A 21,654-nucleotide genomic window follows, 5' to 3' on the forward strand; every position below is an offset into this window, starting at 1 on the left:
CTCTTCTGTTCCAACCCCCTTTTTTTTAAAAAAAAATTTTGTTTAGAACTTGCCAAGACCTACACAATTATTGTTGTAAACTGGATGGGTATCTTATTCAAGCATAATTCAACTACAGGTAGTCCTTGACTTACAACAGTTCATTTAGTGACCGTTCAAAGTTACAACAGTACTCACAAAAGCGACAAGACAATTTTTCACACTTATGACAGTGGCAGCATCCACACGGTCATGTGATTTACATTTGGATGCTTGGCAACTGGTTCATATTTATGACAGTTGCAGTGTCCCGGGGTGATGTGATCATCGTTTGCGGCCTTTTGGCAAGCAAAATCAATGGAGAAGCCAGGTTCACTTAACAACCATGTTACTAACTTAACAACTAGTGATTCACTTAACAACTGTGGCAAAAAAAGTCATTAAATGGGGCAAAACTCACTTAACAAATTTCTCACTTAGCAACATGAATTCTGGGCTCAATTGTGGTCGTAAGTCGAGGATTGCTTGTACTCTTTTAATAGTCCATAAAAGGAAAATTAGGGAATATAGAAACTGGTAAAATACAAAAGCATGATGTAGCATTTTAAAATGTTACTGCAGTAAAATGATTGATGACAGTATTATAGGTAAAATCTATTGGGTTTTTTTTCATTTTGGAGTCATTTTGAGCATTTGTCATCTATGTTCAATTTTGATTCCCTTTTATATTATCAATACACAAGCTTTGTTATTTATTTTGTTGATATTCTAAGTTGGGTGCATTTTAGTAAAATAAAACTTGAAAAAGGTCTTGCTCGCTTTGGCAGCACATATACTAAAATTGGAACAATACAGAGAAGATTAGCATGGCCCCTGCGCAAGGGGGGACACAAATTCATGAAGCATTCCAAACTTAAAAAAAAAAAACTTGAAAAAGGTCAAAGATATAATCGGAACAAAACTCAAGTCATAGAAATGAATGGAACCTCAGTAGGAGTTCCAGGCTTTTTTATTTTTCATTCAGTGCCATAAACTGTCTATCTAACAATCTATGGTAGTTGTTACTGGCCAGTCAACTTGTGGAAAAATCAGCTAAAGACATTATTTTAAAAACATTTTCAAGTAAAAAAAAAATCAGAACTCAATTCCCTTCTTAGCATTGCTATTCAGTCCCCATTTAGTTAAATGTCTCCTTGAAATGTTCAGTTAATTCAAAAATAAATAGTTCCCCAGCAATGGATTCTAATACAAAAACAAGCTTTCTCTATTAAAAAATTTAGAGACCAAACACAATTTTGAAAAATTCACCTTGTTTTTGTTTGACCTTTATTATGCTCATAGTTGTCATAACAAGAAAAAAATATAGCAATTTCAGCTGCTTGTCCTGATCACCAGCCTCCCTTCCCACCTTTCTTTTTTTTCTGTTGCTGTTTCTTTTTTGTTGCAGCTGCACCAGGAGGCTTTTGGTGCCTGGGTGGTATCATGTTGCTTGTTGATGCTGATGGAATAGCTGTTACAGTGCCAGGCCGTGGGGATGTAGGTGGGCTACTAGCAGTTTTACTAGCATCCCTGCAAAAAATAATAATAATAATAATAATAATATAAAGTTGATTTTTAGTTCATAGCCTACAAATAGACCGAAACATGTTACATGTAAAGAAATTAGAGTATTCACATATTTAAGACAGATAAACTACATATGAATTCTAACTTTTGCTTGCAAAGAACTGAAGAGGCCATTGAAGATGGCTTTGGAGGACAGTTGGAAGAACTGCTACCAGGGCAACAATCAGACAAGTGGGATCTGAGTCCTTTCCCAGAAACTACGGTAACTTGAGAAACACTTCAGATAGTCCCCCTCCCCAATTCATACAAAGATAAAATGAAGGAGGAAGCACATTCAGATTTGAAATATTCTGTACTAAAGCTATTGTAATAAAAGTTTTAGACCAACATGGCACTAGTTTCTTTTGTCTAGAAAGCTCTGTAAGGCTGACAAGCATTTAAATAGTACATATGTATATTTTCCAAGGATTAATTTCCATCTATAAGAAGTTATCTGTCAACTTATTATCTTTGACAATCTGTACTGAGTTCCAAATCTAATCAAAGAACTTCTAAACAATGTTGTTATTAAGCTGTAGAGTATTTATCACAGACACACAGCAATATATAGCTGATTAATAACGCCCACTAAGCAGTGGGAAAGTAAACAAGATAGTGGTGATGGCTTGCTGCTTGGTATGCCAAATTTATTATAGATCCTTTGTTTCAAAACCAATTATGCAGCAGATTTTGCCCCATAATTAGAGGTGGCTAAAGATGGAGATTAGTTCGGGATATGATGCTACCATTCGATGCTACCACAAAACTTTTCAAAGCCTTTTAAAAAGCAAAATTTCCCATGGAATTCCCTAACTGTAAAAGGTAAAATTACTATTTCCCCAAATACAACTACAACCTTCTATTCTCTCCAACTTCTGCCTGAACTGCTCAGGAAACAGCAGAAATGGAATTATAAAGGATGCATGAATAGAAAGCTAGGCTTCAAGAACTGGAACAAAGTGAAAATGTTCACAGATTCTGTTTTTTGCCACTTCACACTTTTGTTTGCAGGCTCATACTTTGAGAGCAATGGATTCTATAAGAATTGTCCTTTGCCGTCCCTATTCAGATATTGAGAAGGCAATACAGGTAAATCCTTGATTTATAACCATATTGGGATCAGAATATGTGTCAGTGTAGTCATAAATAAATTATCTAATGATCAGACCTAACTTTATGACCATTTTTAGCATGGTTGTTAAATGATTCATCTGGTTGTTAATGTAAATCATGCAGTTGTTAAGAGAATCTGGCTTTCCCAATTGAATTTGCTTATCAGAAGCTGGCTACAAAGGTCACAAATTGCAATCATGTGACCATAAAATGCTGCAACTGTTGTAAACGCAAGCAGTTGCCAATTGCCCAAATTATAATCACATGACCCTGGTGTTTGTATGATAGTTGTAACTTTAAGGACAGGTCATAAGTCACTTTTTTTGAGGCCATCGTAACTTTGAACCATCATTAAACAAAACATTTTAAGTCCAGGAGTAAATGTGAAGGGAAAAGTTTTCCCCTGTCCAGTTGTATCCAACTTTAGGGGGTGGTGCTCATCTCTATTTCTTAGCTGAGGGAGCCAACATTGTTCAAAGACATTTCCGTGACCATGTGGCCAGCATGACTATACGACAAGGTGCATGATACCCTGTTACCTTCCCACCAAAGTGCTTCCTATTTATCTACTCACATTTGCATACTTTCAGACTGCTAAATGGGCAGTCCAGGACTACCTGTACCCAAACTTAGAAAAGCCTCATCTGCTTCACTATGGGACAAAACAGGAAGCCATATTAAATGATTTTAAACTGGCAACCTCATCTCCCTGAGCACTTCAGATCACAAAGTGTCAATTAACTTAACAGCAACACTTTTGCCCCACAGTCTGCTTTTCCAAGGACAGTAGAAAACAATTTCTTGACAGCATTAATGATAAAATACTTAAAAGAGAACATCTGCAGAAAGGTATGTGTAAGAATATTGTGTATAGAAATAGCCACATAGTAAACCTATGCAGGCAAGCAAACTAATTCAAGAAGTAATTCAGAACAGAAATTGGTGTTTTATAACTTACTTTTCCCTTTACAACATAAAATCCTCGCCCCTCTTTCCTTTTCTCAAACCATCGCATATACTGTAATTAATTTATAAGTTAACTAAACGCAACTATAAATGTAATATAAGATTATATCTGATTCCTGGTTGATGTGCTTATTTATCAAGGCAAAGAATTACCATCTTTTGTCCCTAAACATGAAATATCTATCCTTTCATCCTTCTTACAGGTAATCCTCAATTTACGACCACAACTGAGCTCAAAATTTCCACTGCTAAGCAAAACAGTTAAGTGAGTTTTGCCACATTTTACAACCTTTCTTGCCACAGTTGTTAAGTGAATCATTGCAGTTGTTAAGTTAGTAACATAGTTAAGTGAATCTGACTTCCAGTTGCCAAGTGGCCGTAAGTACAAAAAAAGGACATGTCACATTTTTCAGTGCTGTTGTAACTTCGAATGGTCACTAAATGAATATTTGTAAGTTAAGGACTACCTGAACCAGTTCTTGAGCAGCACCAAACCTGACGTGCACAAGTTTAGATAACTAGTTACTCACAATTCAGAGGAAGCTGCCGTCATTGCTCCCTGAGTTCCTTTCCCAATTTGGTCCTTCTTCTTGCCTTTCTTTCTCCCACGATAGTAAGTGCGTTCTCGCATTGGAAGCCACCGTTCAGGATCAGGTGTCATTTTAGGATCATAATTCTTCGGCAGTTTTCCTACATAGCATTTGGAATAGAATGATTACTCATATGGTCTGTTTTAAGAATAGCTGCATTGCAAAACTCATATAACCCAAAATTTTATTCCATTGCAAAACTCATATAATCCAAATGTTTTATGTATGGGACAATGACTTTTATATTAATTGTAGGCTATACATCTTTTTTTAAAGTCCCTTTTTGCAGTAATACAATATCACTACAAATAGCATACAATGCAAAGATGAAACTCTGGCTTGTGAAAATTGGATTTGTTTCAAACATGGCAGTCTTTTTAAAAGTTTAGAAGATGCATTAAAAAACTACCAAAATCTATCTACTCTTGCATCCAGTTGTGACTAAACAATTGCTTTTGGGAAGCAGGATAGCAGATCTTCCTTGTTTCATCCAGCAATTAGATATCAGAAATGTATTACCTTTTAAATAATAATTTAGTCAGAGAGGCTACAGCCAATGCTGCATTATAAAATCAAATCAAATCTACATTTTTAAATTTTATTTTTAGCTGGGAAGTATTTAGGTCCTAATATCCAAGTCCCCAAACGTATGTTTTACAACAAGCTAGTACTGTAGCAATAAGACACTCACCCTTCTTTTTCTTCTTCTTTTTCTTAACATCCCCTTGACTAAAAAAAAGCAAGAAAATATTTGAAATGAAGTGCATGAGAAGATTTGAAGTTAATGGTTGCCAAAGAAGAATTTTAGGACTTTGATTTAGAATTAAAAAGGGAGAGAGAAATCTATAACCAGTATATTTGTTTTGTTTATGGAATTGGTCTTCTCCATATCCCCTTTGCTTGAGATTATAATTCATTTTATAATCATTTTAGAAAGCTTATTTTACCCTTGTTCTTTTTGTTGATTCTCGGTTGTGGGTTTCCCGCCTTTTTTCCGAATGTATGTTGCTCCATGTGAGCTTTCCAGTGCCTCTATATCTACTTTCAAAGACATTGTGTCTGAAGAAGGCAAATGTTTGCTAAGACTATTGCAAGGAAAGAGTTTAGGAATAACAATATAGATAAAATAAATAAAAGCAAAGGGATGATTTAAATCTTGAAACAAACAACATGCAGGTAAATAAAAAATAACTTGGTGTACAAGTTTACTGTGGCAAACAGGCCTACTTGATGGAATCACCAAACACTGCCTGTAGACACATCTCCTCAACCTCATAGAAAGGATACACTTTGGCTTTCTCAGCATCAACTAGTGAGTAGGCAGAAATCAGCTGAGCCAAGGTATGGACATCATCTGGATTTTGTCTATGAAAATAAAGAGCTGAATTAATCAGGTATCTTTTCCACTAACACCAAAGAAACGATTTCTGGGTATCAACAACCATGAAGTATCCCAGTGCTAAAACCCGTGGGAATTACAAGCAATATTTCAAGAACTATGTAGCCTCTTTATTTCTTGCTTCAAGCACAGCTGCAGCTCACAGCTGCTCTAGTCACCTACCTCCATATCAGGAAAGAGACAGGAAAATCCACATGGATTAAGAAGATGATTTATGTATTGTTTTATTAACCCAATCCTCACTTACTTTAAGGCTTCATCAAGAATCAGCATGGCTACAAACCTAAGATTTTGCTGGATGAAATAAGTTTATCCAAGCTACAGCTAGAAATGACTTTGAGAGAAGTCAATATAGTACAGTGGTACCTTGGTACTCAACTGCTTTGAAACTCATCAAATTTGATAGTCAATGCATTTTGATGTGAACATTTTGTTCCAGTACTCATCGTTTGCTTGGTACTCAATATACAAGGTAGAACTTGTCAGTGTCTACTGCCTCATGACTCACTACATTATTCCTTATGGGAAAAACCTGTGTGGCATTCATCGTTTTTGGCACTCATTGTGCCTCCCAGAATCAATTAACGATGAGTACTGAAGTACCACTATATTTGAATTAACTGAGGTTGAATATAGACTCGGATTTAAAACCACCGACTACTGTGGAAAGCACTGTCTCTACTCTACCAAATCTGCCGAAATACTTCAACAGGGACCAGCTTCACAGGATTATTGCAAAGATCAGATATAGTAATTTCTCTCAACAACAGCAGATCAATTAATGTAACAAAACATGATCACTGTATACAAAAATAGTAAGGTAGAAAATCTAAAGTGCAACTAAAAATCTAATTTTATTAGAGAGCAGTTAGTGCAGTGGCAGTACCCTAAGTTAGATTTTATACATCAAATGCTTACAAACTAGAAAGAATCATAGGGCAGCTAATACGTTCGCCAAGAGGAAGACTAAAAGTTTGCCCATTCCTAAAGGTTTAGTCCAAGAACAATTTAAAAAATCTAATGAATAGTGTAGGGAATAATATTTCAATTTTAAATTCAATAGACTATCCATTGAACTACCAATATAAAGATCCATGGAACTTTGTGCTGAACTGAAAAGACAGTGCACAATCTTCTCTAACAAAAGAATGAAATTGCTCTTGGGGAAGAGGGAAAATGTGAAATTTGGATCATGAAACATCAAAAGCAATAAAACTTTGAATGTTGGCTAAGAGGTTTATGTATTTGAAACTTGTAAAATTGCTTTTTAAAGCCTATTAACAAACACACAGGCTAAACCCACATTTGTAGTGAATTTTTCTTTCAATATTTACCAAGGGACCCTTGAGATTTGTTTCCTGAACGATTTCTCAAAATACTTCTAGCCTGGCTGAAATGTGAGGAGAATCATTATTTTTGTCCTCCTGCCTCAAAGTTATGAACTGTGAAACTAGACCATGTCTAATTTTGATCCGTGCTCTTGACTACTACCATGTTTGGATTTAACATACTTAGTTTATGTTATTTTTAATATATTTGGTCAGGAGCATACTTGTGAATGTCTCACTTCCTGCAAGCCTCTCTTTTTAGGGGTTCTCAGAAAGACTTACTTCCACAGTTCCTCAAGGTCACTGATGGCTTCCTTCTTTCGGCCATGCTTTAGCTTGAAGTTAGCAGCTTCTCTTATTAGTGACAAAAGTATTGGAGACTTGGGCTGAAAAAATACAGTATTTGTTTACAATTAATTTGAAGCAACTAACATGCTGGTGTGAGATGATGCCTGCTTTGGGCTTTCAGAATGTTAGGGGCCTCCAAAGTCAATTATGTATCCATTTGAGTAGCAAATCTATATCCCGATTTGAAGCTCATGTATAATCTTCTTCAGTTATTTTTATATTTAACTTTTTATTAGATGTCATAAATTGGCAAGGATTTACAAAGGATGTATAATTTTGTTATACATAAATTTATTGTAGTATAGTATCCTATAGAACACTGAGAAAATTTACGGCTTTGAAACTCAAGTTTTTTAATATTGAAGTTCAAGAAATAATTTGGAAGCAGGCACGTAGTAATGGCTAAGATAGATGATATAGTTTAAATTTTTTTAAAAAAATAGTACATTGATTTCAGTACCTCCCAATTATCAATAATCCTTTCCCTGAATACACATTTCTGTTCCTTACCAATTCTGTCCCAAATCAACAAGCTAGTTATTAAAAAAATCACTTATTGTTGTGGAATTATTTTGATACCTAACAAGAGTAATCCATTTAGATGGGAATAATTCATAATTCCAGGCCATAGAATGTCTCAGATCTCTGATAATTGGGGGATATTTTATTATTAATTATAATTGGAGGCATACTTTATCTATCTATGCAAAAGAAAGAACTACTGCTTATTTCTATCTGCACTTCTTCAATAGGTTATTCTGCTGTTTCTCTGAATTTTCCAAATCACACATTATATTCAATCTGCCCTAAAAGTTGATGGAATAACCATCGCATTGCATTTTTGAAAGTTAGGAGGGAAGAGACCATTCAAATATAATTATGGTGGAGGGTTTTTGTATTGTTTTTATTGTTGTTTTATTTATTGATTTTTCTGGTAGTTGTAAGCCACCCAGAGTTGCTTAAGAAGTCAGAGAAATCTTTTAAGAAAACAAACACCTGGGGGCTTACTATTCTAGAGAAAGTTGCATTTAATTCAAAAACAAGATCTTCACTCCTGTAACTGTACATTACCACCTTATCTCTTGAATCACATCTACATTCTATAACTTACCTGGAATTCTTGATACCATTCAATGGCTTGTGCCAAGACTTCTATTGCACTGTCAATATCTTCTTCATGGCTATACATTGTCACCAATGCTGATACCTATAGCCATTCAGAAATGGATGGGCGATAGCAGAAAGACAACATTAATTTAAGTAATAAATGCTGAAACAAAGACTACTGTTGTGTTTTAATTGTAACTTTCTCACTGGATAAATTGTGTGTAAAATGAATAGAATCAAGAGTAATGGAATCACTACTCAAGAAATAAAGTATCTTTCAAAACTAAAATAAAATCAAAATAAATGATATATATTTTATAAACAAAAAAGTTTTTCTTGCCAATAATATACCAAAGAAAGAGTAGCCCTATTCTTTTGGCCTTCCAGAAGCTTATAAAAACCTGATCCAGAAGGCCTTTGGGAGTAGACTGCTATAAAATGTCAAGCACAAGGATTTTTGTAATCATAATTTTTACTGAAATTGCTATTATTGCATTGGCTGCAACTCTTGTTCTTATGCACAACTAAAGAGACATCCTGACAGTTTATAAATTCATAAATAAATATATATAACACACTGGTCATGATTCTCAATGTCACTGCTTGTGCAAGTTAGTTGTCAATTGTGCTAGAATGACTTCAGAAGCAAATTCTGAATTTCTTGTTTTATCATGGAATTTATAACTACGTTCATATATGCTGAATTATATCTATAACTCACCATGCCAGGTTTATGCCTTAGCTCATCTATACTCTTTAGGATGATGCATGCTTTCGTGACACTGCCTTTGATAGAGAACAAATGACATAATTATCAATATTCTTATCCAGTCCTTTTTTAGACATTAGATTTACCATCTAAACAAGAGGAAAGAGGGCAACACCAAACAAATGTTCAGTTAGAGCTGCAGGTGTTCCACAATATTTAATTATTTATTATTAAACCTATGTGCTGCCCATCTTGCTAGAAGCAACTCCAGGCGGCTTGCAGACACACAATATTGCATAACCCAGTTTGTCAGAATATTGGTTATTATTTAAGAGACAAAAGTTAATAGAAAAAATTAGAAGGCTTCTGCCTCTGATGAATATAAAAATATCCTTACAAACATGTAGGAAATGCCTGAAATCTTAGAAGCACAAGAGATAGCGGAATACAATTGCTCATCACAGTTAAGTTTTTATTTATTTATCAAATTTGTATGTCACTCTGGTCATTTATATAATTATTAATATAATATAATTATTATTTATATAATTCCCTTGAAAATCAAAACCAACTTCATACAAAATATTAAAAAATGCACAGCTATAAATGATATTCAATTTATAATATTTCTATAAAGCAAAGAATTCATCTGACCCTTAAGCACAAAGGAAGCAATTCCTGGTTTAAGTGTCTCCCAACAACAATGCTCAATTAACTATTTTCTTCTAATGCTCATTTATTCTTACAAGAAAACAGCAATATGTTCCACAGAAATAATAATTGAAACATAACAATAATAAAAACAATATATGAGTGTAACGGTGCTACTATCAGCATATGAAAGTTCTTTACAGAATTGGCGAGTGGGGGCAGTGTACCTTGAGCAACTTTCAATTGTGCCATGGTCAATTTAATCTCAGATGCTTTCTCAGGATGTTGATCCGCAAACTCCTATAGGGGAAAAAAAAAGAATTCAAATCAGACTTTGTTTGCTTCAAAATCTACAAAATAGGAACTGTATTATGAGTGACTATGACATAGGGGAATATTTACCTCCCAATAATAAACTCTTAGATGTGAATATACAAAGACTAGTCTAATTGTAAAAGCCAGCAGTTCTGCTGAATCAAGCTGATTGATCACTTAGTGAAGCATTTGGCCAATCAGAAGCATAGAAGATGATTCATAATTCCACTGTTTTTCTAGCAGCAATATCCAATGTAGCCTATGATCTGGGAGATTGCAAAGCCTATTAGTCACTGATAGCAAATAGTAGTTTTTATAGCATTAATGATAGCTTAACTATGATCTATACAAAAAGGGCTTCTTTTTATAGGCTTTGAACTTCCCTCAAAATTCAAATATTGGAAAGGAGGAACACTTATTTCAATCTCTATTTTCTATACCAGAAGTAATGTTATGAATCTTCATCGTGTCTTCCTTTATTGCCTATGCTGCAAGTTTAAAAAAGATCCAGATATACTAATTTTCTCTTAGAAGCTTAGGAGCTGTAGTGCAATATTATATTTCTACTAATGTTATTGTCAACTAACATTAATTAAAACTGTAAATGTTCTTCTAACTAGCTATTGCTACCAATCACAGTTTAAAGATATTGATGAATTTTAAAAACTACAAGAAAAATAGTTCTGGCTCATTCACAAAAATGTAAAAAGGAATTAAGCAAGGATAGGAGAAAGATGTCGGTTGATATAGACCTCTATGAGGAATTTAACAGTATTAAATCTATATTGATTCTTTTTAACTTCTATTAGAAATAAGACTACAAATACAGTTAGTGCTAACAGTTTACCATGGGCCATGATTATTAGAGAATGAAATGATTTTCAGTGATGTACAGAAATATCAAAATAAAAGAATCTTATTGGGAAAATAAAAGAACCATTGGGAAAATTGTATCAGAGTGTTGTGTTGTCCCCCTGGAGGACATTTGTTGTACATTTTTTTCTAGCAGTCAACTATACCTGTAGGAGTTCTATTGCCTTAGCATGTTGTTTCTCTCGACACAACTGAGCTGCATGGATTAAAACAGGAAGGAGGTGTTCAGGGCTTTGTGACTGTAAACCTGATGCCAGTTTGCGGCACTGATCTGCCTAAGAGGTAAGATTTAAAAATTGTCAAGTTCAGAAAAGCAATTCAATAGAAAGGCGGCTAGACACATATGTAACAAGTAAACATCTTGAATACTACATTAGCAGGATATCCAGTTTGTAGTGACTTTGCCCAACATTTCTCAAGAGAGAATATATGTATAGGAATTATAATAAAGAACCTAGTGATTTTATGTAGACTCCACATTATTAAAGAGCCCTGGTGGCACAGTAGTTAGATTGCAGGATTGCAGGCTAACACTGCCCATAGTCTGGAGTTCGATTTTGACCAGCTCAAGATTGACTCAACCTTCCATCCTTCCAAGGTCGGTAAAATGAAAGTTCAGATTGTTGGGGGCAATATGCTGACATTGCCCAGAGAGTGCTGTAAAGCGCTATGGGGCAGTATGTAAGTTTAGGTGCTATTGCTATTGTAATTTTCCAAAATAGTATACATGCAGTTGTTAAGGGAGTTTTGAACCATTTTACCACCTTTTTTGCCATAGTTGTTAAGCAAATTCTGCAGTTATTAAGTGAATCATGCAGTTCTTAAGCAAAGTTGGCTTTCCTCATTGACTTTGCTTGTTGGAAGCCAGCTGAGAAGGCTACAAATGGTGATCATATGATCCTTAGACAGTGCAACTGTCATAAATAATATGATCCACAGCCCTTTACAATACATTGAATTGTATGGTAGATTTTACAAAGCTTTTTTGGAGAAAGAAAAGCCACTGAGAACATAATTCTTTACAGACGGGACCCTTGTATCAGAAGCTTCCTTCTAACATAAGCTCTCTGCTTTTTAGGAAATTGTTGATCTACTCTTTCTTTAGCAAGTTAAGATTCTTATATGCATGGATGTTTGCTTTCTTATGTGAGGAAGTCACTTCCTATATTTTTAAGCTGTATATTTTGGAGCCATGTGACATAATAAATGAGTTGACTCCTTGTGTTTGCCTGGATAAACCCCTGAGGTTTTCTTGGCAAGATTTCAGAAATGATTTGCCACTGCTTCCTTCCCAAGATTGTGACAGACTGACTCACCCTGGCTTTGTACCCAAGGCAGGACCAGAATTCAGAATCTCCCGAGTTCTAACCTGATGCCTTGGCTTAACCAATCCACTTAAACTGGTACAAACTCTACATTACCTGATTAGTATACATCGCCAACAAAGCTTTATTGAATTCTATTGCTTGGAGTTGTTTCTTGGACAGTTTATGTTCAACACCTTCTGCATTGGTCAGTTTCACTTTTTTCTTTGAATCAAAGACATTTTGGTCCTGTGAAAGGTGCAGGATGGAATGCTTCATTAACATAAACGTGGTATTTCATAAACCCCTTATGACAATCTGTTCATCTACTGCTTTGCAAGCAGAAGGCAGAGCTTTACAAAAATATAATGTAGTTCAAAACAGTATCATATTACAAAGACTTCTCAGGTATTGTGGCAAAAATTCTATACCTTGTTAATAGTGATGATGTTATTGGCAATGACAGCAAGCAATCCTACATCTGTGGGTCTGTAAAAATAGAATACATCCAATTTTGAAAGTATGACATTTTAAAAAAGTGCTAAAAGCACTATCAAAATAAACAGAAATACTTACTTTAGCTTGATTATCTGATTGTAAAGTTGTAGTGCTTCCTCTGTATGACCCTGGAGTTGCAAAATGTAAGCCATTTGACCATGAATAATGGCCAATTCTGCCTCAATGTCTTCTTCAGTCACGTCCTAAAACAAATAATATCGCACACGATTTATGATAACTGAACCCTATTAGTTTAAAATACAAACACAATAAATATATTTTGCTACAAATCAGTAACTGCAAGTATTTTAAACTTTTAAATGCTTTTAAGAAACCAAAAAAAACATCCTAAAACAAATAATATGGCACACGATTTATGATAACTGAACCCTATTAGTTTAAATTACAAACACAATAAATATATTTTGCTACAAATCAGTAACTGCAAGTATTTAAAACTTTTAAATGCTTTTAAGAAACAATAAAACCTGGCAATTTTTACTATTTATCTTTTAAAGACCTTGCTACCAAGTCTATAGCTAGATTTTCACTATTATATTTTAGTGAAGGAGTCAGAAAAAAGGTATGATGTTACTTAAAGGAACAATAGACAAGAGTGCTGTTTCAGAATCTCAGAAAGGATTCTTATGAATTGCTTATCTGTTTATTTATTACATTTCAGACTACATTTTGATGTGGTTTATAATTCTAAACTAAAATTCAGAATAAGTAGAAAATATGTAAAGACAACATCAATACATGTTATAAAAAACAAAACACAAATAACCTCCCCCAATTTAATAAACATTAAAACCTTTGGATAGCAAATATCAGCTGCAACCAGCTAAACATATTAGACACAAAAATATATTGTTCAATTGAACTGAAACTCTTACCGAGTCTTCAGAGAGAGACTGGCGACACAAATCTATAGGGAAAGTGTAACAAATTAATTTTGGAAGATACAAAACCACAAATCAAACATCGAGGCAGTGACAGAATGTTAGCAAGTCAAAAAGTTATGCCTCCCCCCAACATAAACATTTGGGTTGCAAGATTTATAAGAAATAAAGCTATATTAAAAGCGTTTAGATGATTTTATGCTGCTATAAACAAAAAAAATATAGAGAACTAGACTCTGGATATGTGAACAAGATACTGCTGTTTTTGCAGTGATTCTAGGGACAAGAATGAAGAACTAATCAGAAAGCAAACCCTCTATAAACATTAGAATGCAGTTCACTCATGATAAGCCATGATTATAAGGATTTTCCCAAGCTGGTGCTCACTGTATGCATTGGTCTACACCAGCAACACAGAAGTAGCAGCATCAACATGAACATTCAACCCAGGAGTCTAGAAAAATGGGATTATATTAGAAAACATTGATGAGTATTGGGCTGTGAAAGATGATATCATTATTCTCTATCCAATTACCAGTTTGCCCTGAATATGAAATTTGTGTATATAAATGGCTCTAACAAGTACATTAAAACACCTGGTAAAGTTCTGTAATTTCCTAGTTTTGTCTACCCAGATATTACCCAGGTTTCAATCTGTTTTTGAGTCTGGCTATGGACTACCATCTAACTAGGCAGATGGATTAAGCAATGAACTGGGGACATAAGGATGATCTTTTTTATGTACTTTCTCAGATGTATTTTTCTAAAGAAATTGAATACAACTGCTTATAAACACAAAATCCAGGGGAAATATTTTTTTTCCTAAATATGGAATGGATAAATTAAATTCACTACTCATTACCTTCAGCTTTCTGTAGCATTTTCATTGCCTCGTTCAACCTGCCTTGTCCAATCAAAGCACAGGCAGCATTGTAACACAGTTCATAGGTAGCTTCCTGAAGGCCCAGGTCTTCCTGAGGAGAGCAAAATTAATTAATAAGAAATTTAGTTTGAGTAAGTTTAAAAAGCATCTGCTTGTTTATTTAAACTATTCCAATATGAATGGGTAATTTCAAAATGTACCTTTTTGATCATCTGAAGGAAAGGATGAAATCTACATGTAGATCTTCCTTCAGTTGCATGAACATACTTAAGCTAATGGTGGTTCAACTCCTCCTTTACTGTGCATCCTCTTGTTACAACCAAATTATAACTGGTAAGTTAGATAGACAATGTCTAACAGTTAGCGTAATGCACTTAGGTATCTGAGGACCTCAACTTTGGAGTCATATGGATAGTTTATGAGACCATAGGCCACAGGATGGGGGTATCAGGTCCATCTTCCAGTGACAGAAAAGTGCAGCAGTATTTCAAGTGTACATCAATATAAGTATACATATAGTATCTTCAAAAGAAACATCCTTATTTTATTTTTTATAAAATTAGACAATTCCATATTAAAATGGCCTTACAAATATATAATAGTACTCTTGCCTTTAAACCTGCCAATGAAGTGGTCCCCTGCAGAAAGCATTGTAATCTTGCTGACTATAAAGACCAAGATAATGTATTAATCTATCCTCTGTTAATTGCAGATTGGAAAACTTGTCTCCTCTGATTTCTTGTTCATAAGAGACAAGTAATTCACCAGGGCTTTGCTTCTCTAATATGCATGACATAGATCTTCAAAATCTAATGCACATTGCTTGAGCTACATGTGTTCTCTGGGACGGAACCCAGGCAGAACTTGAGAAGTATCTTATGCTTGAAGGAATTAGATAATTGACTGTGGGCAAGTATCAGAGATATGGGCAATGTTAATATATATTGCTAGTCCATGTATGATATGCCATACGCTAAATAAATAAATAGGGATATGGACTTGAAACAATTCGTCATAGGCAAGCACATATACCTTTGCATCTTAAATGGCTTGTAAGTCCCACCCTCACCTCAATGAATACTTTTGCTACTGATATCAGATTGAAGGACAATGCTCTAAACTGAAATTGATCATTATTGGATCCAAACCTGAGAGACCTCTGATAAGGGAGAAGCGACTTGTGTGATCGGCTTCTGTGATGTGTGATGGGCCTCTATCATATCCACCAAGCCTAGGAAGTTATCCACAGGAAGGCTTTTACTAATATGTCCACTGTAAACTTTAATGCCTGGCAAATATATTTTGAGGCCTCAGGGTCCGGACAGCTCTCCAATCTCTATCTTTCTTCAGCACCATCAAAAGATGCTACCTCTCCAGCAAGGTATCTTTCCAGGTATGGTGCAATTTCTCAATTTGTGTGCCTGCTTAACAGATAATGGTATCATGCTAAAGGACACTTGGCTTAGTTCTTTGCTTGGCTATTGGAGGGGTACTTGCGTTGTTAAAACTAGAATTGATTAAATTAAATTAATAACTCCCAAACTCTACTTGTCTGCTTCCTATCTAAAAGAAGGCAGAGTATGAAATAGGATATGAAAAAGCAATGCAATACAACGCTTAAAACATGTGCTCATATCTTGATGGTGTTGAAGGTAGAAAAAGACTGCAACCCTTATTCTCAGAGTGCACACCTAGTAAAACTCTTATTTCATCACTGGATTCTGTAAGAAAGATTCTCCATCTTCTACTGATTCGGAAAGGCAGCATTATTGTTGGGTCACAGATGACTATAATTTGCCATTGCACAATTCTCTCAGGCAAGTTGTACAATTTGTTCACTACTACTGTAGGTACCTTGCTCTTGGCTGGGTTTGCTGCTCCCTTTTAGCTATAGAGAACTGAGATCCATGGATGCCACAGTTGAGGGGAAAAACCTGCTACTCCTTAAGTTACTATAGAGACTTGACACTTTTGCATAGCAAAAGGATGTGTTGATGATATTTTTTTTGCTTTCTTTCTTAATTTTGCTGCCAAATTAGAGCTGATGAAAAACCAGAGCATAAGTCTATGGCTCAAAAACAATTCTTAATCCCTCCATTCTTATTAGTCATTTTATAACAATGCTGGTAAGGATCCTGTATTATTACATGCTTTATGTAATTAAATGCTTCATGTAATTAATCTATTGCAGAACTGAGGTGTGAAAGGAGTGATTCATGTATTCTGTATATCGTTACTATAAACTTACTTACTGGCACCACTTTCTCCCAGGTGCTCTGTGCAGCGACTACTGCAGAAAGATTAGTTTTCCGTTCTTCTTCATAGTCATCCTGTGAATTGCGGATAAGATCGCGATACACAGCCAAGCAGTCATCATAACGCTCTAATCTGTACAACTGAAAAGAAAAAATTAGTATCTTGGTAAATCAGATACAGAATAAACACGTATAAAATCAAATCTCTGGATCAACATACAGTTACTGCAGTTCATTTTATTTAGCATCACATTTTAGCAGTTCCAAAAAACAACAGAGCTTCTGTTGTTTTTGGACAAAGTTTTTGGACAAAGCTGGTTCCTCAATCTGAGCCAGGATATTTCTAACCAGTAGCAGCTATATTTTTATCTGCCCTCAATTCACAAACTACAATTTTTTTAAAGCAAACAGAAGAGTAAAATGCTGTTCTTTCCTCTATAGTTGAAAGAATTTACAGTGTACATATAAAAGTGTGGAGTTAAAAAAATAATCAGTCATAATGATATTCACAATATTTAAACACTTAGATATAAAAAGCTGTTTTGTGGGAAAAAAACTTTTTAGGGAAAAGGTTTTCTGAAAAATTGTGTACACTACTTGACAATGGATAATAATAAAAATAAAAACAATAAAAACATATATGTACAAAAATTAAAATATGCAGCAGCTGAGAAAAATGACCATACACATAACCAGAAGACAGGTTCCTTCATACACTTGGGGCCCCAGACCTGAGCCCTGGACACATAATGTCCAACCATCTTTTTAGTTTACACTTTAATATGATAGAAGGAAATGTAATATCAAGTTATTTCATAATTAATGCTACATTTGGGGCAGTAATGGTTGACCTCCAGTTTTTTTACTTGCATAATCACTAAATGTACACCAAACCAACAGGTGGCCTTTGCATTTGAAACAAAGGAATAATTACCACTTGTCCATAGAGCTCCTTTAGTTTGTTTGTCTGGTGGCTGGCTCCCTGAATGGTCTTCAGAGCATTTTCAATCCTGTTCAACCTGTACTCGCAATAAGCCTTCTCAAAAGCTATCAAGTCACTGCAACATATAAATGAAATACGGAGGTTATTTCTCACTATTCATTTTCCTCAGAACATTGATATATATTATATATACATATTGTGTCGCTTAACATTTTACCTGGGGGGGGGGGACTTTCTTACACTGTACAATGGAGAATATAGTTTAGATTCTAGAAACATATTATGGAATTGTTCAAAGTTGCGGCGTGTAATAATTGATTAATTATAATTGTTGCAATTCACATCTGAACCTAATGATAAAAATATTCTATGTTGAGGATATTAATGTAATGAAATATGATCACAACATCCTGGAATTTAATGCACTGTAAGTATTTAAAACCCAGCTGTTTTCCCCTGAAGAGTAAATATATGCATTAAAACCTTGCAACGGATGTTAGCAGAGTTTTAATGAATAGATAAAACTGTCAGTTCCAAGATTAATTCAGGTACAAATGTAACACAGCTAAGGTTTAGCATTTACCTTCTAACCTAAGTCCTAATGGGCAACTGACAGTTGTTAAACTACAAAATAAAGGATTTAAGAGAATGAGCTAATAATTCTTAAGGCTTCTGTTACTATATCTGGTCTTTAACAAATCTACAGATGGGGGAAAAGGAATTACCATGGACATAATAGGAAAAAATACCTAAAACAATGCATGCTATACTAATGGGAGAAACACTCAAAAAGTATAGAGAATAATATTATTTCTGTCCCACGGATACTTGTGTATTTATGAAGCTGAAATTCTGGAATATTTAAGACACTAATTGGATATAATACTTTGTTGGATTGATAATACTAATATTCTAAAATCATTTTATATGAGCAGATTTACTTCAATGCAACTGGATACCAAGTTTAGGAGGGATAATATATATCAGCATATATAGTTGCAGCTGCATTCTGAGTCACCTTATGTTATAAGAGAATACAGCTCTCTGTGCATTGATAATTAGGTCTGAGCAAGCCTGAAAAAAGACATGACTGCTTCAACAATCTCATCATCTAATCTTTTTGGACTGTTGTCTTCTGGCAGATTACAGAACAATTAAAACTCATACCACACATTTTCTGAATAGTTTTTATCCCAGAGCTATAATTGCACTCAACAATGAACTAAAGGGCTACCATCTGTGAGCTGTTGGACAGTATTACTTGGTCTGTTGTGTGGATGTTTGGGTGGTTTAGGGGAATTTGTAGTGGGTGGGAGTGTGTTTGGGGATTGTTATGTGTGTTGGACCTGGTCTTTGGGTGTTAAGTGAATTTCGTTGTATGGGTATACTGTGTATGCACGTACAATGACAATAAATTTATTATTATTATTATTTAGTTTACTCATTAAACATGAAACTCAGTCAACTGAACATTCAAAAATGCATCACAAATACCACTGACTGGTGCTAATGGTTGATACGGGTTGCTGCCAGAGTCCTAGATATCAACCAAGTATCTTCTTAAGATGTACGATGTTCCAAGTAGCGCAGTTTTTTTGCAGTTCCACTGGTGTTATTGCAGGAAACTGTAATTTGTTGATGTATCTTATAAAATTCTTGGACATGGTAAACATGCTAATTACAGTTAAGTGCCCCAATGACAATGGGTATCACTGTTACATGTTTCATCCATAGCTGTGTAGTATCAGGTCATGATATTTCATGATTTTTTTCCAGTTCTTTTTCTTCGATTCTGGCCTCTCCTGGTACCGCGATGTCAATAAATTATACGTTTTGATTTTTGACAACTATGATATTATTATTATTATCAACATAATCAGTGGACTTATTAAAGCAGTCATTTCTTTTTTTCAGGCTCACAAAACTGAGAAAGACTGGGGTGCTTTAATAAGTATCAGAGGTATAGTAATCGTATAAGTTCTGAAAAACTTCCTTCAAATGTGTTTTGAAATAAGTGCATCCCTATGTTTTCTATAAATGTGTTTTACTTTTACACATCTATGTAATTTTTCATATTTCAAAAAATACAGAAAACATAGCAGAGATAGGCTGTGTAATAATATTTAATAATACTTACCTAGTTAATACTTTGACATGGGTGTGAATCACACTCAAGGCTTCTTTAAAGCTTCCATTTTGTATGAGACATACCACTTTGCAGTGTAAAGCAGTCACATCATCCTTACTGATTTGTAGTACTAGAAGCAAATTCAATGCATTAAGCTACAGAATGAACATATACTAAAAACAGTTTGCACCTGTTACCTATTTATACCTCTGATTTTGAAAACTTAGCTGGATTTATAAACTGAACATTCTGAAGAATATATGCCCGTGTACAGGTCAATTTTATTTTTGGAAAGCAAATTATTTGGTGGAAGTTTCCATTTTGGACAAAAATCATTAACAGCATAATTACTGTCTTTCCTGAACTACTGTATCTAATTGAAAGGACGTCTATCTCGATTTTCTCCAAATAATTTAAAATGGAACTGGGTTTGAAATTCACATAGTATGATAAAGGAGACAAATAATACGCTAATACTACTAGGGAATGAGATCATCATAAATATTAGTTAATTTTTCTTTTGCCTAATTACAGTTAAGCTGTGCCTGGAAACATTAAAAAGGTATGGCTGTTTAGGGCAATTGTGAGGAAAGGCCAGCTTGTTACAGTAAGTACAGGTGCAACAGCCATGAAAGGCTGTTACTTTCCATTTTCCCTATGCTTTTAAAAACTATATAACAAGGGGCCATTCAGCAAAGGAAACATTTTCCTAATGCAGTGATTAGAAAGACATGTAATGAATCCCTTACCTGTCACACAGCTGTTAAAAGCCATCAGAACTCGCTTGAGATGAACATATAGAAAAGGGTTTGTGCATGAAATGGATATTTTGCAGAGCGTGTCAATAGAAATGAAGCACTGTTACAGCATTACAGTAACAACAGCTTTCGGAAGCTTGTTTAACCCCATCAAAGGCTATATACCTGATTATAAAATGTTTTTTGAATGGTAGGTGTCATTCTGTGACACTATTTTTACAGAATCGCAGAATGGCATTACTACCATTCCTATGTCACAGACCTTGGGGCAAAAAGGCACATTAATCGGCTATGGCCAAAGCAAAAGTAGCCAGCAACCATTCTCAGAGGCGAGTTCTCCTTCCCCCGTGGCGAGATCAGCGTGAAAACAAATACAATTGTATCTTTAATAGAGAAGCTGAGCAGTCCAGAATAACAAGCTCCAGTTGAATTTCACCTCAGACAAGACCAGCTGTTACTCCTTTGCCAATGCTCTACCTACGGCATCGGAAAGGCAGGTAGCAATCTGCCTCACAAAATCGGAAGAACTCCACTGAAGACAAATGCATCGTCACCTGTGCTGCTGCAATTGTCTACAACGGACGGTTGTCGGTCCACACTGAACCCCCCCCCCTCCCTCCGCCTCAAAAGAATACGCCGGTAGGGCGGCAACACTCGCTCACTTTTATTGACGGACTTCAGAGCGCGCCCGAAATCCCCATTCTGGCCGCAGCGATTCACTTCGCTCCAGAGCGAGGCTACCGAGGCAGCTCCAGCCGTACCGGAGCCACTTCCGCTCCCCGCGCCCGCCGCCATCTTGACAGAGGTAGAGAAGTAACCGAACTTTACAAGCAGAGGAAACAGCTGAACATGAGCCTTTGATACCGGAAGTAAATCGAGATCAGTGTTCTTGTTGTCGTGTACAGCTCTCTATGGTGCTTCGCGATTTCTCTACGGCGCAAGCGTGCCCAGCGGGAGGCTAGGTGGCGGGAAGTTGGCTTTTTGGCTGTTTGAGAGGTCT

The 21,654-nt window shown here is 35.2% G+C and overlaps 1 protein-coding gene and 1 non-coding gene across 2 annotated transcripts; one reads left to right on the forward strand and one right to left on the reverse strand.

Annotated features, from left to right (window-relative positions):
* The first annotated feature begins 790 nt into the window (after positions 1-790).
* Positions 791-896, forward strand: LOC117662050 (U6 spliceosomal RNA). Its single transcript, XR_004590262.1, has one exon. It is a non-coding gene; the product is annotated as a U6 spliceosomal RNA (small nuclear RNA).
* A 376-nt stretch (positions 897-1,272) lies between these two features.
* Positions 1,273-21,511, reverse strand: SRP72 (signal recognition particle 72). The gene is made up of 19 exons (XM_034410873.2): positions 21,317-21,511; positions 19,906-20,026; positions 17,760-17,883; positions 16,823-16,966; positions 14,550-14,661; positions 13,682-13,713; positions 12,864-12,988; positions 12,719-12,776; positions 12,405-12,536; positions 11,130-11,258; positions 10,023-10,095; positions 9,157-9,221; positions 8,440-8,535; positions 7,263-7,366; positions 5,541-5,618; positions 5,201-5,338; positions 4,945-4,982; positions 4,194-4,353; positions 1,273-1,548 (listed from the first exon to the last, which is right to left on the reverse strand). Exons 1-19 carry the CDS (start codon positions 21,447-21,449, stop codon positions 1,368-1,370), a joined length of 2,043 nt encoding a protein of 680 aa, XP_034266764.1. The 5' UTR covers positions 21,450-21,511; the 3' UTR covers positions 1,273-1,367.
* Positions 21,512-21,654: the final 143 nt, after the last annotated feature.

This window comes from Pantherophis guttatus, chromosome 2 (assembly GCF_059756535.1).
Source record: "Pantherophis guttatus breed Tessera chromosome 2, ASM5975653v1, whole genome shotgun sequence".
NCBI lineage: Eukaryota > Metazoa > Chordata > Lepidosauria > Squamata > Colubridae > Pantherophis > Pantherophis guttatus.